The 25,437-nt window shown below is 45.8% G+C and overlaps 1 protein-coding gene across 11 annotated transcripts in view; it reads right to left on the reverse strand.

Annotated features, from left to right (window-relative positions):
• The window catches only part of TLN2 (talin 2), a 7,472,684-nt gene that overhangs the window by 5,180,765 nt on the left and 2,266,482 nt on the right, over positions 1-25,437 (reverse strand). For all 11 annotated transcript variants that reach the window (XM_069624483.1, XM_069624482.1, XM_069624486.1 and 8 more), the window contains one exon: positions 13,223-13,342. In XM_069624483.1, coding sequence (XP_069480584.1) covers positions 13,223-13,342 — 120 coding nt within the window. The remainder of the gene's footprint in view (positions 1-13,222; positions 13,343-25,437) is intronic.

Genomic DNA, 25,437 nt, shown 5'->3' on the forward strand with positions numbered 1-25,437 from the left:
TTTCTGCTTTACACATACCAATACCACCATTTACAACGCACACTTATATTACACTAAGCAGCTTGTGCCTACGCCCTACAGGCTTCACTACACCCTGTACATTGTAGGGCCTCCAGCCATACACTAAACATTGTACACCCTGCCCACTATTGCCGCTGCACTGTTAGTTAGTTAGGTAGTTAGTTAGTTAGTTAGTTTATTATTTGTAATGCGCCAGAATACCCTAGGGTAACAAGGCGCAGCAGATACATGAATTTGCGAAACTTAATTACAGACAATAAAATATAAGCATGGCATATACATGGCATATACACAGTAATAAAGAAGGAAAGCAGGAATATGTACATATATACAGTTAGCAGATGTGTGTCCTGGTATGTCAGGTGGCAGAAGGGAGAGGCGGAGCCTAGCCCACTATGTTTCAGACGGCGGCTGTCTTCAGCCAAGACATTATCTTGGCGCGGAAGTTTTGGTAGGGTAGGTCCATTCTGAGAGTGGGTGGTAGGGAGTTCCACAGTTTAGCTGCTTTTACTGGGAAACTATTACCACCTATGGTGGAACGTTTGAAGTTAGGGACTGAGAGGCAGTTTCTGTATGCTGTCCTTGTCAGTCTCTAGGATGTCAGTCTGTGAAATCTGTCGGTCAGGTAGGTGTGGGCCGCGTTATTGAGGGACTTGTAGGTTAGTGAAGCAGTTTTTAGGGAGATGTTATCTAGGATAGGGGTCCAGTTGTTCTGCTGGCTATGTGCTGTAATGTGGTCTCTTCTTGAGACGCCCAAGGCCGCTCTGAGAGCATTGTTCTGGAGCGTTTGTAGCTTGTTGGTAGTGGCCTTAGAGCACCCAAGATAAAGGGCGTTGCAGTAGTCTAAACGGGATAGTATGAGGGCTCTGGCAAGTGTCAAGCAGCTGGTGACGGATAGAAAAGGTTTGGCTGTACGGATCAGTTTACAAGTGTAAGCCGTGGAGGAGGCTAGTGAATTCACCTGTCTGTTAAAGGAAAGGTTGGAGTCCAAGTAGAAGCCCAGTGTTTTGACTTCATGTCCCACTCTGATGGTGTTTCCATCAATTATGAAGGATGAGTAAACTGGGCTTAGTTTCTTTAGGCTGGCGGTGGTACCCAGGGTGATAAATTCAGTTTTATCATCATTCAGACATAGACCGTGGATGGCCATCCATGCCTGGATGATGATGTATACCCTATTCACCAAGGCCAAATCCTTTCCATAATCTCCAGAAAGCGGAAGGAGGATCTGGGTATCATCTGCATAGTTAGTGTAGGTGAGACCGAGATGATCCAGATCATCGAAAAAGGGCTTGGTAAATATGTTATACAGTGTAGGGGAGACACAAGAGCCCTGAGGTACACCACAAGTGATGGGTATGGGGTCTGCAGCATCTGTAGGCGAGAAAACCCTCATGGTTCTGCCATCGAGGAAAGATCTAATCCATGCAATGGCCTCGGGGGAGAAGTGGGCAGCCGTGTGAAGGTGGGAGCAAAGGACCGAGTGGTCGACCAGATCAAATGCTGCAGAGAGGTCTAGGAGGAGGAGTAATGCTGCTTGGCCATTATCTCTAAGCAGATCGATCTGTGTTTTAAGGTCGATGAGAGCTGTCTCAGTCCCGTGTTGGGGTCGGAAGCCTGATTGTTTAGCCCCTAGCAGGTGGTGCACCTCCAGGTGCTTCTGTATTTGAACATAGGCGACCTTATCCATGATTTTCAGGAGAAATGGTACGGTTGTTATGGGCCTGTAATTGGTGGGGGTAGCTGGGTCAAGAGTGTTTTTTTTTAATAGAGGTAATACCCAAGATTGTTTTAGGTTGGTGGGGATGGACCCAGTGGAGAAGGAGGCATTGATTAGCTTTGTGATAAATGGGGAGAGGTCACGGGCCGTGTCTTTTATGAGCTCTGCTGGACATAAATCTCCCTGGCAGTTGGAAGGCTTCAATGACAAAATAATTTTTTCAACTTCAAGTATGGTCACTTTGGTGAAATTGAAACGTGTCTGTTCATTTGTGGTCTGCTTCTCAGGTGGCTTGGACAAGGCAGGGTTGTTTAAGGATGCTTTTTTGCAAGATATTTTGTTTTGTAGCGTGGCGATTTTGTTAGCTAAGGCATTTTGGATGTCGGTGCACCAGTTCTTATCTTTAATGCAGGTGTCTGGTGGTGCTATGGGGGTTTCTATTTCTTTCAGAATGGAGAATAGTTCTTTCATGTTTGAACTGGCTTGGGTGATACGGGAGTCAAAGGAGGTACGTTTTGCTAGTATGATTTCTTTTTTATACAGGGCCGCTAGTTTTGAGAATTTGATTTTATTGGCTACTGATGGGTCTTTTTTCCAGATAGTTTCACAATTTCTTTTTTGCTGTCTGAGGTTTTTGAGGAATGGTGTATACCAGTTGTTCAGGTGTGTTTTGGACTTACTTGGCCTGAGTTTGAGAGGGGCAATTAGGTCCAAAGAAGTGGACATGATTTTATTATATTCCTCGACCAGGGTTTCAGGATCCAGATTGTCAGGGAGAGAATTGAGCGTGGGGAGTAGGTTGGGGATAAGTCTCTCCACCGTGATGCTCTTTTTGTTTCTCGTGAGTGTGGGTGGGGCCCTAATGGACTGCGTGGGAGGAGGTCTAGTGGTGGACAGCAAGAACGATACCAAGTGGTGGTCGGTCCAGGCTAATGGTGAGATGTCAGTGATGTTGGCTAGGCAATTGTGGTTAGCTACCCAGTCAAGTATTCTACCCTTGTCATGGGTGGGTTTTAGGCTTCTTTGAGTAAATCCTAATTCAGTGAGGGTGTTAATCGTGGTAATGGCAGTTTGGTCTTTGGGGTCGTTGAAACCCATGTTAAAGTCTCCTAGGGTGAGCGCCTGTGTGGAGTTTTTTAGGTTAGTGGATAGGATAGTGTTGAGATCCTCATCGAATGTGCCTAATGGGCCTGGAGGGCGATACATCACATGGATGTTGAGGGTTTGGGTATTGTTAATGGGAACTTTGGCTGAGAGTAGTTCGCAAGAAGGGACGCTGATGGTGGTAGCTGCTCTGATCGGAAGGCTACATTTATGAATGATGGCGATACCGCCGTCTCTAGCGTTAGGACGGTCTTGTATCAGGATAGTGTAATTATCAGGGACTGCTAACATAAGCATGGGGCCTGCTGCCGGATGGAGCCAGGTCTCTGTGATTGCAAGGAAGTCCAGGTTTTCATTGATGATTAGGTCTGCAATTTCAGTTGCGTGGGCTACTAGTGATCTAGCGTTGGTTAGAGCTCCCTTAATTTGGGGGCTCACTATGGATTTAGTAGTGATAGCGGCCGACAATTTCTGGGTAAGTTTGGTACTTCTCTGGTTAGTAGGATGAGGGGGATGTTTAGTATGGTGGTTCAGAGGTAATTCGGGTTTGTGGGTATTAGGGCTAGTGGGAATGGTTCTGGGCCTCTTGGAGGTAGGTATGGATCGGGCGAGTGGCTCGTGGATTTTGGCTAATCTAGCTCTGAGTCTTGTATTCCTGTCTATAGTAGGGCAAGGGATGCTAGTCAGTAGCACTGGAGGTGCCTCAATTATCACTGGTTGTGAGCTATTGGATAAATTGGCGCTGGGTAAGGTCGCGCACGTGGTAATTGGATGTTGAGGTGGCATGATGGACAGAATTATGGTGATTAAGAGGAACGGGGAGCAGGCCAGGCAATTACTGAGCAGGGGAGGCATGCTAGTTGGTTGCAGAGTACCAGATACAAATACAGACGGGGTTCACCTAAATGCAAGATACACACTGAGGCTGATATACATGTGCAGGCAAGGTTCCCCTAAATGCAAGATACACACTGAGGCTGAGATACATGTGCAGGCAAGGTTCACCTAAATGCAAGATATACACTAGGGCTGAGATACATGTGCAGGCAAGGTTCACCTAAATGCAAGATATACACTGAGGCTGAGATACATGTGCAGGCAAGGTTCACCTAAATGCAAGATACACACTAGGGCTGAGATACATGTGCAGGCAAGGTTCACCTAAATGCAAGATACACACTGAGGCTGAGATACATGTGCAGGCAAGGTTCACCTAAATGCAAGATATACACTAGGGCTGAGATAAATATGCAGGCAAGGTTCACCTAAATGCAAGATACACACTAGGGCTGAGATACATGTGCAGGCAGGGCACGCGGTCTGCTACTGTACTTTAAGCAAACGTATGCATATAGACAGGTGACAGCATAATCCAGGTACATAGCATGCCTATGCATGGTAAATGTCAAGTAGTAGTTCAGACTGACCTTGCGGACACGAAGTGAAAGTGCAGGAGTGTTGACCACCGTGTGGCGCTAGTTGGGGATACGTTGGGCAGTATTGAAGGCCCTGCGGCCGTGTCAGGCCAAGACAGGCACAGACAGGCGCTGCCCTTTGTGTAGGCCCTTCGTGGATGGCCCGGCTGACGCCTTCCGGCAACACGGGTGCCCGGAAGTAGCGTGCGGCGGCCAATCGGCATTGCAGGCGTTGCGTTGCTTAGCAACGTTAAGCAGAAAGCGATAAGGGAGCCGCCATTACGCTCCTCGTGTATGGCGGATGTTTGGGAGGCTGGGATCTCAGAGGGATAGGGATGAAGGGAGCGGGCTGCAGTTGCAGTTAGTGCTTACCCGCGGCTCCAATGCTCTTCATCCTAAGTGCGCAGCCGGATGCCTGAACGGTAGAGATCTTCTGGGGTCGGGTGGCTGCCTGGACGTGGCAAGCTGAGGGAGGCTCCTGCCTCATACGCGTGTAGCTGTTATTCCTCCGGGGCCGGATGGCTAGCTGGGAGAGGCTCCTGCCTCATGGGCGCAGTGCAGACGAATGGGCACAGGCAGGCGCTGCCCTTTGTGTAGGACCTTCGTGGATGGCCCGGCTGGCGCCTTCCGGCAACACGGGTGCCCGGAAGTAGCGTGCGGCGGCCAATCGGCATTGCGGGCATTGCGTTGCTTAGCAACGTTAAGCAGAAAGCGATAAGGGAGCCGCCATTACGCTCCTCATGTATGGCGAATGTTTGGGAGGCTGGGATCTCAGAGGGATAGGGATGAAGGGAGCGGGCTGCGGTTGCAGTTAGTGCTTACCCGCGGCTCCAATGCTCTTCATCCTAAGTGCGCAGCCGGATGCCTGCACGGTAGAGATCTTCTGGGGTCGGGTGGCTGCCTGGACGTGGCAAGCTGAGGGAGGCTCCTGCCTCATACGCGTGGAGCTGTATGAGGCAGGAGCTGGAGAACTATACATACAAACATCTATCCACGTACCCCTAACCCCACACATAACAGAGCCACCTACCCCTTAGCCACTACAGTTCACATTAGCGTCTATTTCGTCCACAGAATACAAAACCCTGTTTCCTACGTACACTGGTCACCTAACCCTATCATAAGCGCACACACTGCATTAACAACACTACCGTTACCTAACCTATAATCTGCACAATCACAACAATACAACTTCATGCATGCATCAATGCATGTTACGTAACTGTCCTAACTGCTGCATCATTTGGCTCCTTGCTTTCCACTGGCACCGTGTAGGCCATTAGGTCAATTTCATTCTTATGTACACCATTTCCAAGAAACATATCCAACCCATATTTCACTGCAGCGCATAGATCACAGCTCCCCAGCCATATTGCAACCACTGCCTTACTGCTTAACTTTTTAAACTTCTGTTTCCCTTTTTTCTTGTGTAAAAGAAACACCATTTAAAGGCCATAACCGCCTACATACGTTCACACTAACTGCTTTCCTTTCCTGAACATTAGCCCCAAACAAGGTCATGCAGCACGACACCAAACTGCGTACGATGGACCACCGACCCACGTCTTCTGAAACAACGAACACAGTCTGGCATTACCCACCGTTGCCTCGTAACACACTGTAAAAGCTAATTTTATGTATTTTGCCATCTGTGCATTCACGGCACCATTTGTACAGCACCATCATATCAACTTGTACCTTGCACTAACTTCACTGTAATGACACTACCAACGTTCATAAATACATGCTACAATCGAAACACGTTGCCAGCTGATTCCTTCCTTTTTTTCCTGCATCATCTCCGGAAATCGAACCCTAACATACCTCTCTCCTTAAACAGGACACATGCTCATTATAAAACAGCTTTGAAGGGGAAGCATTTTTAGCTCCAAGGTCAGATATTGTATAGAAGTCTAGCAAAAAAAGATACATAACTTACACTGAAGTTCCTCTGTCCATGTGCCCCAAAGGTAGTCTGCAACAATCCCGAACGCCGTACACTGCAATTTCACGGCCACCCAATACAAGGATGGAATTTGCCAAAATGATGTAAGTACACCTTTACGTCACATGTGTATTACAATTAACATTTATTAACTTGCTCCTCAGTATGCATATTTAAAAATTAGCTGCGTCGCTCACTTTCTCTCTGTACATTACACAGACCTTTGTGACGGCAGTAACAAAACGCGTTACACTGCCATGTCTCCACCATTCACAGTAAATTGCAACTGTCATTGTACTTTCTTTTGCTGCCATTCTTCCCCACCCCCTCCAAATTCAGACATACAAGGCAAGACGAACATGGAATGCAAGTCGTACACTAAAGCACCACACTTTCTGCGCACTCGTACACTGCTACATTTCCTGTTATGCTCTTTTTATGCCCTTTCACACAATTACTACGTCTACGCACCATCAGTATACTGTAGGTTATAACGGCCACAGGCGCACGCAGCAGTCAACCGGCACAGAAACATCTACAGCTCACATTTAATTGATGCACTTCTTACCAAAGCAACTCCTCCATTCTCCAGCACTCCGAGGTGACACCCACTACATTTCTTATTGTATTACTTTCTTTGCAGACACACAGACACATTGTGCCGGGGGTCCAACTACACTCGCTACCACTGTCAACTTTTGTAAAAAAGAAACACATGAAAACAGCATCTAGTCCCAACGGTTCCACAACATTTTCTTGTGTGCAGCCGTATAATAACAGTGTTACCTACAAACCAAACACCAAGGCAGTGTGTTAACATATGACGCTACGCACTAACACCCAGTAGTTCATGGTCCATCAGGCATGCAGCCATTACTACATTATCCTCCCCGCAAAGTTTTGTGATGTACGCTGCAACTAATAGCCAATACTTACATCTACTCTTATTCCTATTTCTACTCAGATATCTTGCACCCTACTGCGCGTGCCACAACTTCCACATTACAATAGATGGCTGGTGGACCAACCATTGGAAGATTACCATAAGCAATGTCTTTTTCATCATTATTATCTGGGCCAACCGATATGGCCCGGTATGTCCACTTGCGGTTCCTGCTATACGAACCAACCTGCAAACCTGCAAATTTTTATTCTGTAAACCATCCCAGAGGCACCCGATGCTACCTTCTCTACCTTTCAAAGAAAATGTTTTCCTCCACACGGGCCACCAAGCACCACTACGTAGCCCTTTTCCCATTTTGCTAGACGAGAACAGAAGTACAGAATTGCACAGACGGCATTGGTCACTGGATTTTGTTTGCGAAATAAAACAGCGGTGAATGCACCAACTGGCACATTGTCTTTTACATTCTGTGGCAAAATAAAGTCCTTCCAACTGTATTGTTAGTCAAGTATGGAATGTTCTAGAACCGTATACTCTGTGTGCGCATGTCCACTGTTGCTTTTGTTTATGTTGTTCCTTTCCAATTCTAGGTGCTCACATGACAGAGTGCGCTATGCTTGGCACGCACATAAAATAAATACCTGGAGTGCACGCTGTGAGGAACTACTGTCCACAAGTGAAGTCACTAACGCCAGTGACTGCTGCGATGCTGTATGCGGCACACAGGCATAGCTAACAGAAGCGATGCACACATTAGAATTGCACACAGTAAAGCTCCACCCGCTTCCGTTGCCCATCTCAACAAGTACGCCAAACAAAGGTTACAGTCAGATGGCCTGCCATCCTGTATATAGTTGGACTCAACGGCTTTCATGATGTTGTCGCCGGCAAATGTATTTGTGTTGGACTGTACATTATCAATACTTTTCATGTATAATGCTTATTAACTGGTCTCTTTTTGCACTACCTTCATTCGCTCTCAAAGTACAGTGAATTATGAGAGGTGTACCATACTGTACATTGATTGTGGCATCTCAGTATGTGATTGACAACCAGCCCAATAACGTTCAGCATATTCAAATGCAGTCACTTCACGCCACCTCTACTGGTGTGCCAACTGCAAAATGTCCTCCACACCCATGATGTGACGATGAGCACCCACAGGAGACATACCTATTTCCAACCGTGTACGCTGGAGTTACATTTCAGTATAAGAACTGACCCAAAGAAGGCAACAGTCCAAAACCTACTTCCGAACAATGTCCACATTGTTACATCAAATGCCCGTAGCCACCCATACACGGCAGTAGGCGCTTGCCACTCCCAACACAACATGGTACACCGATTACAAAAATCCCTATATCATCTGCAATACACTCCCCATCCCCAATAGCCTCTGAAGGTTGTCGCCTGCGCACCTACCCCCACAACGCTTTATAAGTTAGTATCTGCCTACATAGGCCATGTCGCAAACGTTACTCAGTAAAACAATCCTTGCATGTCCCCCTTTCTTACTACACTCCCTGAAGCGAAGCTCTGTTCACGTCCACACCACTCCTAACGCAAATGGTGTTTTATCTCACCAATTCTCCTTTACGAACTGGACCATGCCCTCCACAGTGATTCTGCAAAGGCGCAGACCTTACGACACTTACATATTTACAAGTGTATTGTATGGCACAAGGTATGCTTATAATAACTTATGCACATGACTTAAGGCAAAGTGAAAGTACTCTTTGTACATATGTCTGCAATATCACAGCACTCCCACACATAGCAGCATTGCTTTGCGGGTTTGTTAGCAACAGCCTACTCCTTTGCCACACCCACTGCAAAGCGATAGACCCATGCATGGAAACATGTCACCACTTACCTTTACTGTCTTCAGGTACATATCGGTTCAGTAATGAACCCAATCAAGGTAACTTTCTGTTACCTACTTCCAACCAGTGCCCACCATGTTATGTCCAAGGGCCCTAGCCATGCACACAAGCCAGTATGGGTTTTGCAAGCACAATACAACATAGCACTCTGACTGCAAATATCCTCATATTGTCTCGAATGCACTCCCCATCCCCAATGGAGTCAGCCTGCACTCACCAGAAAATGATAGTCGCCTCCACAACTGCCCACCAATAAAGTATATGTGAGTACCTGCGTACAAATTCCTTCCATGTGCCAATGTCTGACTGCCCTCCCTAAAGCAAGGCTGTGCCCAAGCCCTAGGCTCTTGGGTACATAGGTGGAGGCCTACGGCCTCCACGTATGCACCCAATAGACTACTCCTTCAGAACACCCAGTAAAATGCAGTAGAAGCATGCATAGTACCATGTGGCCACATACCTTTGCTGACTACCGGTACATATGGATAGACTAACAAACTCAAACAACGCTATATTCTCCAACCTACTTCCAACCAGTGGCCAGCATGGAAACATGTCACCACTTACCTTTTCTGTCCACAAGGACATATCGGTACAGTAATGTACCCATTCAAGGCCACTTTGTTACCTACTTCCAACAAGTGCCCACCCTGTTATGTCCAAGGGCCCCAGCCATGCACACAAGCCAGTAAGGGTTTTGCAGGCAGAATACAACATAGCACTCCAACTGCAAATATCCTCATATTGGGCCTCATTATAAATGTGGCGGGAACAGTATGAACGGTGCCAGTAAGGCACCGGCACCTTTCATATTGTCCCGCCGCATTAAGACCTGGCGGGCTGTGTGGCACCCGCGAGCAGAACTCGTGATTGCACCGGCACTGTTATCAACGGCACTGTTATCTGCCCTTTGGGGCAGAATGGGAATCGGGTGCCCGGCAATACCTCCACCCGTGAATGGGCAATTAACGTCCCATTCCTCTCGTAATGAGCCGGTTATTGCCCAATCGCGGGTGGTGGGGCCGGTAGCGAGTATGGCGTTAGCCGTGCCTGCCATACAGGCACGGCTACCACCATGCTCGTAATGAGGCCCATTGTCTCCAATGCACTCCCCATCCCCAATTGAGTCTCCCTGCATGCACCAAAAAATGATAGTCGCCGCCACAACTGCCCACCAATAAAGTATATGAGAGTACCTGCGTACAAATTCCTTCCATGTGCCAATCTCTGACTTCCTTCCCTAAAGCAAGCCTGTGACCATGCCCTAGGCTCTTCGGTACATAGGCGGAGGCCTATGGCCTCCTCCCATGCACCAAATTCCCTACTTCTACTACACACCCACTGGAAGGCAATAGAGGCATGCATGGCAACATTTCCCACGGTGCTTTCCTGCCTAAAAGTACATATAGCTACACTAACGGACTCAAACAAGGCAACATTCTCACACCTACTTTCAACATGTGCATAAGGCAGTAGGACCTTTGCAGGCACAGCACAACATAGTACACCAACTGCAAAATTCCTCATATCTCCAATGCACTCCCCACCCTCTATACCGTCTGCCTACACTGACCAACAGATGATAGTCCTCTGTGCACCTACCCACCAATGCAGTGTATGTCAGTAGCTGCAAAAATGGTCCATATCGCTACAGTGTGCTGCCAAACAATCCTTCCATTTCTCCATGTAGTTATCACCTCCCTTGCAGCAATGGTGTGACCAGACTCGGCCGCATACCTAACCGCTAAGTGCCTCATTGCTCTCCCATGCATGGAGGCATTACATAGTGGGGGTGGTGCCCAAGCCCTAGGCTATTTCTACATGCCATACCCATGCAGTAAAAAGGCTACGCCTTACTCACAACCATTAAAAGCCAAGTCAGACAAGCATGGGAACATTTCGCCACAAACCCACCGCCGCAAAACAACGCAAACACACTAAGTCAACCAACGGCAGCTGCAGTGTACAGCACAAAACGTTGCCAATATCTTCGCTTGGCCCTCTTTCACCCAGCCGATCCTGCAAACCATGTTTCCCAACGCCTTTCGGTGCGCCACTATCCTCCAATAAACCATAGCAGCGTTTCCCAAAAATGTTGACGCACAGCATGCTTCCCTCCAGCCAACCACCGGCCACGTCCACTGTTCGCGGACAGCATGGGGTACCACAGGCCAATGAGACTTCGATCCGGGTGCGAACGGGGAAATGGGTCCGCGGAGCAGACCCAGATGTCACAAATTTGTTGGGATGTACATTTCAGTATTTTGCAAAAGAATTACTGGTCGGATTTCCACCAAACACACAAACGCACGCTTTCTGGCCCAAGCCCAAGCTCCTGCCGCAAATTTGGTGAAAATCCATCCAGCCGTTCAGGCTGTAGCCGTGCACAAAGTTTTTCCACATTCAGTTTATGGACAAAAAAAAAATTGGGTCCCCGCCTATAACTTTGCCCCCCCTGCACGAAACCTCACCCAACTTGGATTCAGAGCCGGCCATATTCTTTCTTTGCAAAGTTTGGTGATGATTCGTCCAGGGTGAGCGAAGTTATAAGCCGCCTAAAAAGTGCTCTTCCTATAAGTTTAGTAACTTAACCATAACTACACTCCTGCTACCGTGGGCCGTGTAATACGTATAAGAATGAGTAAAGAATGGATGTTTCCACTATGTACTATAGCAGAGCTGGACTAAAAAAGGAAGGCCTCTTTTCCAGTGGGTCACAATTAAAAACAATTGAATTACAAAGTGAATCTCAGAAAGGCAAGGCTGGATGAGGCCTAGGAAGCCAAGGTTGTATCAGGCTGGGGTGAGTAGACATTGGATACAAATCATGTGAAAGAACAAAACTCCTGTTCAGAAGACATGGACAAAAACAAGTAAGACATCAGATGTCTATTAAAAATTGTATTTAAAATGTACCAGAGCTCGAATTTGTGGTCTTCAGTCATGTGGAAGGATGAAGAGCGTGCATTCACTCCCCTGAATTCTTCAGAGCAAAGAACACTCTCAAAGACAAGTTCAAAGTCCTAATTGACCACTAAGGTGATGATAGATGATTATGCTAATTGGTGGGAAGCTATGGTTAAGACGAGCTCACCAGCACCTGGAAGCCCAGCCTGCGTGCTGCTAACGTAGGTGGAAAAGTATGGACAGAGGTTAGAGTGCCAACCAATTGTAGGAGTCCGCGTGATTAAGGGCCCTATAGTTTGTGTAACCAATGAGACGTTGTATATTTAGTGACGTTCATAGTGACCTGTTTGAGGGGAGGTCTTAGTTGCCCCACCTGATGTTAAGAAAACGATCACTTTCTCTCACTTTCTGACTAGTATGGAACGTATATTTAGATGTTCTCGTAGACCCTATCACAATTGCCACTTGGTTTTTGTAGTTTGCCACGTAGGATGACGTTAGTAAATACGTAGGTTGATGTCACCTAGGACGAATTCTTGTTGATGTCCGTTGTACTCCCTGTTTTAGATAATTGATATTAAAATAGTTATCTTTTTGCCAACTACCTGAGTAGTTTCGATTATTGATGTTTGAATAGTTTCTGCATCCCCATCCATCTCAAGGGTATTGCTACCTTGTCTTAAAGAGCTGGAGTCCCCCAGTTCAACAGGCTTGAATTAATAGAGTGGAAGAAATTACTTTCTAATCCATGCAGCCTTAAAAACTTCATTATGTTGTTATGGAGCTAAAATGGGGGAAAACATGAGGGTGAAGGAGTATAGTTTGGGCAGGTGGACAGAGTCTGTTCAATGGGCAGAATATGGTGAAGGTGCAGATCCTGGCAGAGGTGGGGTAAAGTTGGGAGGCCATGCACTTTGTTGAGCTAGGGCAGCAGAAAGCCTAAATATGCCACTGCCCCGACCTCTCCTTGTCAAGTATAAAGTACTCAAATGTTATTGACTGCTGCTGCATTATGAACCCTTTGCATGAACTGGTACCTTAAAAGGCCACTGCTACTAAGTGTAACTTTAAACTATTTCTGTCAAAGGCACCCAAAAAAAAGGTGCTGAAGAAATCCTGAGGGACCTGGGTGAGACTGGCTGGCAGGTGCTAAGGTGTACAGGTATATAAAGTGGTAATACATTAGAGCAAGACTACTGACCATCTGAGAACCAACATGCCAAATGCACATGGTGCGGCTTGCTTCATTAATGGTATCTGAAGAGATTTTAGAGAACACAGAATCTGCAATGACATTTAAATATAAAATCTTTAAAATCCTACCGAGTCAACAAGGAGTTTCTTACTGGATTCACCAATACTCTTCAAAGCCATGTCTACGTCCTTTTGTCCTGGCAAACAGTTCACACAGTTGTTCAACGAATGGGAGACTGCTTTGGCCACCTGGAAAACCCAGAGAATCATATGCAAAAATGAAATGCGAGCAGACCATATGCACTTTGCAACAGTAAAAAAATATCACCGCCAACAGTATACATATTGTGATCAACTTTTGTTTGCAAGGAAATGAACATTCACTAGTATTATTTTCTATTTTTCCATACAAAAATAACTGTTTCAAAATGCAACTGTACAAAATATGAAAACAGGCTTTTTTGCATAAGATATTGGGTCTCTGAAACTCTATGCAAATGTATGGATTTGGAAAGCTGAGAAAATGTCAGTCAAACAGCGACAAATTGGCTTCTGCCTTGCAGCACTACAAGGATAAGTAAAGGCTAAAATGCCCACTCAGCTTTCACACCTCTACAAACTAATCGCCAGAGGTTTTTCCCTACTTAAAACAAAACTAAGGGTCTGTCGATGTCAGAAAGTCCAAAACAAAACAGTCCCATGTCCAAAGTGCTATTCTGACTCTGACACTTTAAACCAATAAACTCTAAGGTGAAAATGGTAATGTCTTTGACTTTGGCCTTGAATGATTGATAAATGTTCCAAAGGAAAATAAATGTATAACTTCAACGCAAAGGTTACAGAAGGATAGAGTTGCTGGTTCCAGAGGGTGATTCCCTTCCCCTGGATTTCTCTTCCCTCTGTTGTATATTCAAAGATATCAGTTCCTTGAATTTCTTTTCCTTCACAACACAACTGATACACAAAACAACTTGCTTATTGTTAGGCAGAAACCTGTGGAGTTCCCTCTGGGACCACTGCAAAAGATTTAAGACTACAGGTGTTTGGCAGTAAACCCACTTGGTAGCAGTCTGTACCACACAGATTCACTTGGTAGCTGTGGCTGAGTAGTCAGTCTTCCCTCAAGAAGAGTTAGGCAGTATACAGAGTATTCACAATAGGTCAAAAGAACACAGTAGAACAAGCAAACACTGACCAGAGCTTGGTGTAAAAGAGATATAATTATTTATTTAAAACCACATCTAATAAAACACACAGGCACTAGTATTAAGCAGTTCAAAAACACGGTCACTAAAAGATATACACTGCCTTCAAAGAATATTAGACAAGTCTTAAGTAAAGCCCCACTTATTTTCAGACAGCGGTGAGCGCTTAACGCAGATGGCACTCTAATAATTCGGTTTAAAAGGGAGAGAAAGGCAGAGCATAAATTGAAACAGATCCCAACACTTTCAAAAGAACACAGCAAGAGAGGAAGGCAGAGTCAAACCGTGAAGTTAGAGTCCAGAAAGCTGGATCCACTTTAAGAGGATCAGAACGAAATGTGTCCGAGGTCACACGGTTGAAAAGTGCACAAAAGTCTCGAAAAGGTTCGGAAAGAGTTGGACCAAAAGAAAGGGACCGGTTAGATGGTCAAGGCGGCCAGCCCAGTCCAGAAGGTTAAGGGATTATTATTACCTTGTAGCAATCTTTAGAAAGGGAGGCCTGGCGGACACGGTACCTTAAAGTGGTGAGAATACTCTAGCGGGGGCAGTTGTTCCTGGCAGCGGATGCAAGTCGGTGCTTCGTCCGGGGGAAGAGAGGATCTCGTCGGGGAGGAAGACAGGAGTCCGTTGCACTGCCAGGGAAGAAACCAGCCGCGGAGTTCTCAGTTAAAAGGAGCGGTCCTTTTATTCGCAGTCCAGTGGTAAGTGGCTACCCGGTTGCCGGGGTGCTTGGCACGGGCAATTCGACCACATGACGTCCTGGGATGCGAGAAAAATAAGGTAAACTGGTTGTGCCCACCAGTCAGGGGAAGAAGACTCTCCAGCCGGGAGATCTTCTCTGTCGTCGGGAAGTGGTGAGTCGGTTCCGCAGGGCTCCACCGGTGGTGTCGTCGTAGCAGGTCGGCTCAGCTTCTCCCTCGTTGGATTCTCAGGTCCTGTGGCGACTTCTGAAGTTCCAGTCCCAAAAGCCCTGCTTTTATGGAGCACACCCCCATTCACTCAGCCTAGCTGTCAATCAAACATGCTAAGTGGTGAGCCGGCCGGCTCACCAGTTGGGCCAATCACACAAGAGTGCGACTTGAGTTACCAAGGTAACTCAGTCCGGGGTGCCTAAACCCCCTCCTGCACCCCCTGTGGTACCCAGACAGAGTGGCACCCCTTTTGGAGGCTTCTGTGGAGAAGCCCGCCAAAATGTGGAACAAAGGGCTCGACTTGGGTTGGAGTCACAGAAGAGAACACAAACACCATTTTAGAATCGAGTCCTGGCAAAAAATACCAACCGGCGAATTAATATTAAATAAATAAACCGGCGGTATGTTCAAGGCTATGAGAGTTAAATAATTAAAGTTGGTAGCCTCGAACAATGGGAAAATCCCATAGAGATATATTTGCGGTCGAATATAAAAAGTAGTATCCACTGCCACCAGCCAAAACTCGATCAGGGGGGACGGAGCCACCAGCCAAAACTCGATCAGGGGGGACGGAGACGTGCCCCCTCGACTAACAGACCCCGGGGCAATCGAATTGCCCCGACCAGTACGTCCACAATATGATGGTTTGTACTGGTTTCTGTTCATAATTTGGGACTAGTAAAGCCAATGGTGACTTTACATGCCCTGGGAGACAGTAGTCAGTCCCAGGGTATGGAGTCTATGGTGGGGTGTCACTATGACACCCCTGTGTCACTGCACGGAGGGTGCTGTGTAACACACATAGTAAAAACACGTGACACCCTATGGAGTAAAGGACCCCATAGCCCATAAAACACATTAACAGTCAAAGGAACACCACAAATCATGTCCAAGAGTGGGAGAAAAAGAGTCTTGCTCTTGGCAGGAGAAAAAAACAAACTCCAGAAATCCAGCAAAGCTGCTGGGGGACTCACTAGGTTAGGAAATTCAGCCTAAACAGAGAATTCTCCCTGACACTTATTTATCTTTATCTTGTTAGGATACCTGGTGTAGTCTCTTGCGAGTTTTTTACTCCTCTTCTCTCTGTTTTTACACAGCCTTTGGCTATGCCCGATATATCCTTCTCAGGACCCCTTCGTGGCAATGTATTTCTTATACACTGTTCAATTTGTACTTGCTTTGTGTATTTCCCTATCAGGGCTTTCTTAAACACACTTGTGACTGCCTGGTATGCTTCTCCTGGCAGGGCCTTCTTAAAACACACTTGCAACTGCCTGGTATATTTCTCTTGCAAGGACTTTTCTTCTTGGGGAGTCTGCAACTATTTTTCAACATAATGGGCCTCATTACGAACCAGGCGCTTCCGTAATGAAGGGTGCCGGTATGGGACCGGCACCGTTCATTACGGGACGCCCTATTACGAGGTTCCCTTGCGGGACCCGGTAAAGACGCCTGGTAAAACCAGGCGTCCTTAGCGGGTCCCACAAAGGGACCAGGGAACTCATAACGGGCCTGTTATTAACGGGCCCGTTATTAGCTCCCTCCCCATTCCCATGGTGCCCTATGGGGACTCAATTGGGAATGGGGATTGGTTTTGTGAATGAGGAAATACCGGGTCCTCCAAGGTTGGAATGACCCAGTAATTCCTCATTTACAGAACCCGGTATGGAGGCAGCCATGCCCTTATTAAGGGCATGGCTACCTACATACTCGTAATGAGGCCCAATATCTTCTTGGATCTGCTTTATATAACTCTGTATCTGCCTGGTACACTATCCTGCCAGGGCGTTTCGAAAATGTGTATTGTACATTTTCACATTCGTGAAAGGGTCTTACTTTTCGTTTGGTTTCCCCATCAGTAAAATGTTCACAGGTTCCTTCTCTTTCAATTGCCTTATTTGCTTTCTTTACAATTATTCTCCTTTGGCACATCGGCCAATACGCCCTGGTGACCCTGCTTCCCTTCCAGGGACTCGCCTGTTCTTCCGGTCATGCTTCGTTCCACTCGTGGTGAACCGGTGACGGTCATTGGGCGTCTCTCCTCATCGCCTTTATTTCTCGGGTTCTATGTGTTCTGCGGTTCCTGCTGGGCCTGTCTGCTTCGTGTCAGGCTCTGAGTAGGCAAATGCTGCCGCTGAACAACTGTGGATGCCCAGGAGCCCTGTGCTGGCTTCTGGTGATCTTGCAGCATACCTTCTCTTGCGGACAGCATTCCTCTTCTCCCTCTCTGAGCTGGACGGCTCCACAGCACTCCTTGTGGCCCCACGGTCTCCCGGTCCTCACCAAGAGAAGTAGCTTCATCTCTCCATAGTCAGTTGAGCTTTGGTTTAAATATCGCAGCTTTTGGTATGCGCTCCCATCAGTTAGAGCGCAACTTGCGTTATTGATATTGATATTTTATTTCTATCGCGCTCGTACACAAGTGTTTCAGTTCTCATTCGGCTCATCTTCCTGGTCCCAGAAGTCTTGCAGTTATGAGAATGGAAGTTCATTCTTGATATTTTACATGGAAAGTCTGGGTGAGCGTTCTCTAAAGTCTTTAAGTGCAAGTTAGTTATGAATAACCTGTAGACAGAGTCAAAGCAGATATTGTCATGAGTTTTGGAGTGCAAGTCAGATCTTGTTAGAAGGTATTCAGTATCTTTCCTAGGGGAATGAGTGGACGGGGATGTCATTTCACCAAAATGCCAGGAGTTGCGGAAGTGACATCACACTACCCTTGACCTCTGATGACATCACAGGAAGTGATGTAATTTGACCCCACCCCAAAGTCACATCACGGGAGGCAATGGAACACAACCTTTCACCCTTGACAAAACGAGAAGTGGCATCACATAGCATTGTTTCTAAGTACACTACGAAAAATATGGTTACAATATCACTGTAAAGTGATAAGACATTTCATACAAGAATGGATCACTATATGTATCATTAATATCAGCACGTATAGGCCCATTTACCAAATTACTGTGAATGCAAGCAGACGTCCAAGGCCAAACGATAATGATGTGTTATTATATAGCACTTACACATAAGCGCTTCACATAGAACACATAAATATACATACAATATCAGGACATGCAGGGGTGTCAGGAAAATAGCATTTCAAAGCTGTATTTCTTGTGCGGGGATCGTTGGGGGCAGGAGGGCCTTGCTATCTGTCCCGTGGGATGGTACTGCCAAGAGGCATGCTGCTCTCTTCACATGACCCTGCAGGTCACTTTTTTCCCTGTGTGTGAGGGCCTGTAACTTTTAGAACAATAGCGGATTTCACAGACTCTGTGAGACCTGGCCAGGCTAGGGGGTGATGTTCACGCTCATGCAAGAGATCTAACACTAAAACATATAATGATGTTTGCCGCACTTGAGCCTAAGTTCCATTAGCTAAGATGGTATTCATACCTGCATCTATTGTATAGCCTCTAATGCATGCACTAGAGCGATCTTTCACCCTCCTCTGTGTGCACCCCTTTTCCCCCTATTCCCTGAATGTGCTCCCTAGTGTTTGATTCTCATTCAGTATCACCTAGGGTGGTGAGAAGACCCTATCTCCTTCCCAACAAAGGGGAATACCATGCCTTCTCCGATGGTGCCCTGCTAGTCTCCAGTAGGTTGTCTCCCTCCAATGTGACCCACCTCATACAGCAGCCCCTGGGGTCAGGATCAGGTAGCGTCTGCTGTCCCCTGGCCACATCGGGAGAGGTCACCACCAGGAAAGGAGCGATGACACCATCAGATTCATTACAGAAGGCTATGTTCTTAAGAGGGGCATGCATGTGATCCAGTAGTGACTCAAACACCACAGTAACACTGCCCAAAAAAAAGGGAATGCCCAATCAAGGTTCTATACAATGATATACTGTGATGAATCTGGTGGTATCAACACTAACTTCCCCTTCGTGAACTCCTTGGAGGTGGCCAGAGAATGGCAGCAGCTACCCGATCCTGACTCTGGGGGCAGCTATATGAGGGAGGATCACAGGGAAGGAGAAGACTGCTGGGGGGAGGTGGTGACTCCATTGAATGAGGCAAGGTATTCCCCCTTTCCTCCGGAGGAGGACTCTATAATTCCCAAGACCCTAATGGCTTACTGTCGCCTAACAGTTCCACCCTATAGTAAAAGTCAGAAAACCTTTCCTAAAAATCACACTAGTCAAAACCCCACTTATGACCAACACCCACAGCACATATGTAACATCTTATGGTTCTGATGTAGTTCTATGGAAAGCTTTTGAACAACCACATCTAAGAAATCCATTAACATCTATGGACTTCAACTCCCATACATTCTCAAGTACTGAGACGAGGAAGAGGAGAAATTAGTTTATTGTATGCAGACGATTTGGTTCTTTTAAATTACACCTTCTTGGGTATCAAGGCAATGTTCATGGCACTCTGTAAATATGCAGATTTAAACAATGTGACCATAAATATGGATAAGACCAAAATGTTGGCTGTCTCAGCTAAGAAGGTGAAGAGACCTATACTTAAGTGTGACCTGCGAATAATTGATTACGTTGAGGTGTATACATATCAGGGGTTAGATATCGATAGCACAACATCTTATAAGAGTATCAAGATAAGAAAAAAGGTTACAGCCCATAGGATGATCCACTCTGTTTCGGAATTTGTAAGGAATACAGCAGGGCATTCATTGGAGGGAATCATTGCCTTGTACAAACAAAGATTTAGCCCAACAATACTCTATGGATTGGAAGCCCTGGCCATGGCTGATTTATCATGGTTAGACATCTTAGAAGGCAGTTTCTGGAAGCAAATGTTGAGACTCAGGCCATCTGCAACAATTCAGTATATAAGACTCGAATTTGGTTTGACTTCTTTTAAAGGAGAATTGTTGAGAAGACGTGGGCTGTTATACATCAAAATCCATACAAATCCTCGATGTCAACTGCTTAGTCTCCTGGCTGCCCTGGTACATGGTAGAGACAGTTTTGGTCTGGTGGTCCATGACCTGTTCAAAGACATAGGATGGTTCCCTGATTTTACCAGGGGCACACCCTATGCTACACTGAAGAGGGTTTTTCAAAAAAGTTAAGACAGTGGGATTGGGTGGCAAATTATAGGCATGTACAGTCTCTACAGAGTTACGCATGTATGTCAAATATTGTGCATAGTTATCTGCAGCCTCAAGCCTACCTTAGACAATGCCCAAATAGGGGTATGCGGGCATTTAGGCTAAGGCTGAGGATAAATCAGCTACAGATAATAACAGTAATGGGTCCACAGATGGGCTTTCTTAAAAAAGACAGATACTGTCGCTTGTGTCAAAATGCACTTATCCCAGAGACTGCCAAACATATTTTCACTGAATGTAGGACATTGGGCCCAGAATATATGAAGTGGCTGGGACCATTTGTTCACAATTTGGAATACATAAAGGCTGATCATTTTTGGGCTTATTGTCTCAACACGGACAACCAAAATGTCCATATCGCTATGTATTATTTGTGGTTAACTATTAAAAAACGTTTAGATAGTGTAAAGTGCACTAATGGGTTGTCTGAACGAAATGTTTGGTAATTGCTGGTAAAATTGCTGGTAAATGCTCGGTTTTATTATTGTATGATAGATTGTACTTGTTTTAGTCTTTTACTGTTTTATTGTCATAATGGATTTGATCTGACTTGATTTGACTTGGATTTGATTTACAGTGTTTGTTATAATGTGTTTTTGATATACTGTGTTTTTTTATTGTATTTGGATTTTAGTGTAATTTTGTAAAGTTTCTTCGAAACTAAATAAATAAATAAATAATAATAATAAAAAATGAGTTTATGCAGATCAAGAGAAGCCTGAAGTCTAATGTGCAGGCTAATTGTTTTGTTGGACCCAAACTAAGCGGGACATGGCAGAAGCAGTACAGAACGGTACTGTTGTGCAGGAGAGAACAAGGAATCCTGTGCTGGGGCTCCTGACCGCGAGGTATCCGGACTGGTGTGGTGAGTCGGAAAGCAGAGCGTGAAGGAAGGCAAGCCGTGGCAAGGCTGGAGACCATGCAGAGACTCAGGTGAACACGACCGAACCAACAAACAGCTTCTCCGGTTCGATGCAGTAGATCGCAGAGCCACGTCGGACACTGACAGAGTGTCCGTATGATCCTGAAGGGGAAAAGAAAAGACTACTCTGTGGAAGCTGAGCAAAGGTGGAGACGCAAAGATGACTCGGGAAGTCTGCCTTGAGCAGCAGGGGACCCCGGGCATTATCACATGCACACCGTTGAATGTTCAAACTGTATGAAGTTACAAGTGACAGAAAGACACCAAACTTAGTTAATTGCCCAAGTTCAAATGCCAATAAGAAGAATGTTTAAAAGCCAATGAAACACAGGGCCACACCAGGCCCCAGGCAAGACAGGATGCATGATTTGTCAATATGGGGGAAAGTTGAAACAAGTGCTACCATAAGTAAACATATTGAACACTTTAGAACATGTTCTACCTTGTATGGAGAAAAGAACAGTTGAGAAGCCAATCCTCTGATAGAGAAAGGGGGAGAAAGGAAACCCTTTACCTCGTGAACTTTTGCAGAAGCTCTGGCAGAAGAATACCAGGCAGTTGGGAAGCAAAGCCTGTGAGAGGGAAAGGGGAGCGAAAGGAAATCCCTTAACTCGTGAACTTTTGCAGACGCCCAGGTAGAAGAATACCACGCAGTTTGGGAAGCAAAGCCAGTGAGAGCAAAAAGGGGAGTGAAAGGAAAACACTTGACATATGAACTTTTACAGAAGTCCTGGCAGGGCAGTATACCAGGTACCTGAAGTTGTGCGAAGAGCTTGACATTTAGGGGCTGGAGGGGAGATACCTAGCATGGGAGTGTACCAGGAATCTGGAAACCCCATAGAAGGATTCCTGGCAGGAGAGCTTACCAGGCAATCCGTAATAGTGAAAGAAAGACTGTTGTGGAATGTATTGTTTCAAGTTAAAGAAAAATTACTATGGGATGTGTTGTTTGAACACAAACATTGTGAATCCAGTACCAAAGACACAGATAAACTGTCGGTTAAAGAGATATCTTTTGATACAAAGGGATTGTTGGTTAAAGAGATACATTTTGCCATCCTACCTAAAAATCTAGAGGAAGGGAACCACCCTATGGATCTAAGGGTCTGTCAGTACATTGTACAAAGGAATTGTTGGCTAAAGAGACTTTTTGCCATCCTACCCAAAAATCCAGGGGAAAGGAACCACCCTTGGGGTCTAATAGTTTCTCCTTGATACACCTTTTTCTTGGAACTATACTGATAGGTTTGGTTGTGAACATGTTTTACTAATATTAAGTCAAAGACATTTACCTACACTTTTTGTTGTTTTGTTTCTAGTGTGAGGGTCAGCTTAGAATGTTCTGAACACAAGGACTGCTTTTTAAGTTACTGACTACTTGACACAGACAGATCCTTAGTTTAGTTTCAGGTAGGGAGAATCATCTTTAGAATAGGGCTAGAGAGGAATTATTCCAACCCATTTCCGTTTAATAAAATGTCTGACTTAGAGAATAACATATCTTTGTGTCCACCTCTCATTTCTGACTCCTCACAATACACTTTAATCAAACACACCATCTACAAGAAGAGTAAATAGAACATATTCTACAAAACCCACCAATGTGGAAAGAGCAGAGAAGATGCAACAGATAGAAGAATGTAACACTATGAGCTTGAAGGCAGGGGCGATAGGAAAATTATAAACCACAAAAAAGTTAATTTTGGATGAAAAAAGTGCACAAGTGACCTAACCACTCTACAGGGCACAAAATGAACCATGGCGGCAGTTATTGGGCAATAATACCTGGTTTTGGATATTTGGTGGGTTGACAATATCAAACCCTGCTTCGAGCATTGATGCAAGCGGATCAAGCTAAGTTGGAGTATGCTATGTTGGATCGTGTGTGCCTGTGAGAAACCTGAGGGTATTCACCTGAGCAGGCCTCAAGAAACCCTTACTCAGGTGGCCATGAAAAAGCTGATACCCTCAGACATCAACACTAGGGGTGGGCGAGCGAAAGAGGATCACCTGGATGGGGGAATCCAGGGTTATGCTTGGGGAAATAACCCAGGTGAGACGTGTTATTATACCGAAGAGGAAGATGAGAAGGATGGATTTCATAAGTTGTACCATCTCGGCCACCCTTCCTCTCACCACATCTCTCCTGCCCACATTCAACAAACCCTCCATATATAAATCTCCTCCTCTTAGGACCCTGAACCCGTGTACATTCAGAAACCACCCTAATACTCCAAGTCATTCTCCTCCTAGTCAACCTGATTTTTATTTCCCACACTCCCACTCTGCTCAAACAAAACACTAGCGTTGCCACAATCCCCCCTGTTCATTTTATGATAATAATTCTAGTCATTCCCAGTTGCTTCACAAACCCTACCAAACCTACCATTCCAAAATCACCTATCGCCTAGGATAAAAGCTATAATCACACATAACACCTCTTGCTCTCTGTACCCTGCAGGATACTCGAACACCTGCGCACAACACAAAAGACAACAGACTAATTCTAAAATGGTTTACCTGACATGTCCCAACCTAAGGGTCAGACAAAGTCAGGCAATTGACCAAAATCACACACACCTGACGGCTCTTTCCTTTCCCCACAGGGATGAAAGGTGGAGCACAAGAGCACAGAGAGAGCAAGGCAGACCGCACGACATAAGAGCTATCTCAAGACGGCAGTTCAAGAGGAGGAGAAAGACTGCGCAGACCGAGAGGGAGACAAGGAGAGAGTCGACCTTGTTCTTTCTGACCAAGGCTTGTGGAACCTCCGCAGAGGAAACGATAAATCTACGAACATCAGCCAACGTGTATTGCAACAGATGTGCCTGGTACACGAGACCCTCCTCCGCTGATTATCAAGCCGAGGAGAGACGCTGCTCTCAGCCGTACAAACCTTGACTACAAGACATCAGAAAGACAAGCAGGTCATCACAGCCGGTGAGTCGAGGGGAGTGTTGATAAGAAGCCGAACTATGTTGAATGAAAAGTAGCCGAAGGATACATTGAACTTTGAAAAAGCAAAAGGATACTATTGAGAAAAAGGGGGAAACCAGATAAGGAGGAGTCCGGCATCATGTGGGTGTTCACGCAGGAAACTCTGGGTGATTACCCAACGGTAAAAAGACTACTGTAACCAGAATGCCTTGGGAAGTGGCCAAGAATGGTCAAGGTGCTCATACAGGGGTCTAGTAAAGTCCTCTGTACCGTCGAAAGTCTTTGACCGACAGAGATCTGTGAAAGGGAAGTGAATCCTGCATGTTGAAAATTAGCACATTAACTGTGCATTGTGGAAATCAGCAAGAGTGAACCCGGGCGAGGGGTGCTAATGAAAAGCGGCAGAGTCTAAAAGTCCCATGAGGAATTGTTGATAAAAGTTGACGAGAGTGAACATGGAAGAGGGAAGCCGACAACCAGAGGCAAAGGCCAAAAACCTGTTTAAAAAGACATTTAGATTTATGAAAACGTGAACATTGCAAGTCAAGGGAAAGGGAAGTATCCCCCTTGTCTTCTGGGGTCCGAGCCTGGGCGAGGGAGATGCAGGGGTGGAAAGTTACCACCCAAAGTTTGCTGAAAAAGGAACAGTCTTGTTCATTTGTTGAATATGTCCGAAGTGTCAGCGCCCGGAAGAGGGGGACCCAGGGGTGAAGCCATCACCCAAAGTGTTCTGAAGGGTCAGTGCCCAGATGAGGGGGGGCCGAGGGGTGAAGCCATCACCCGAAGTGTTCGTAGAAGAGAGCTTTGTGTTTGTTTGTTGAGAGTATCAGGCCTCAAAGTCAATAGATTTTTCATTATAAAGAGACTAATCATCGAAGAACCTGATAGCTGATATGGAACTGTTAGCTTGTGCTGGGAAGGCTCGAGCGTGTGCTGTGCTCCAAAGTCCCACTTTGTCCTGTGCTAAACATGGGGAAGGGAGACCTCGAGGCAATCACATCCTGACATTATTTGTGAACACTTTCTTCTTTATTTTGATACCCTATCTCACACTCTTTCTGTAATTAGTTGTAAGAAATTGGCAATAGGTTTTTCGCAGTATAGGCCCTTTTATTTTGATACAACACCACTGGGACCACCTTATTTTTCATTTGATGGTCGACGTTCGGTCCCATCTTAGATTTAGGTTTAGTTTAGGCGTTTTTCCACCTTGCATTTATAGTTCAATAAACACCCTTGAACTGTGATCACTTGTGTCTGTTTTTACTGTTGTC

Source organism: Ambystoma mexicanum, chromosome 11 (genome assembly GCF_040938575.1).
Source record: "Ambystoma mexicanum isolate Mex_15411 chromosome 11, UKY_AmexF1_1, whole genome shotgun sequence".
Taxonomy (NCBI): domain Eukaryota; kingdom Metazoa; phylum Chordata; class Amphibia; order Caudata; family Ambystomatidae; genus Ambystoma; species Ambystoma mexicanum.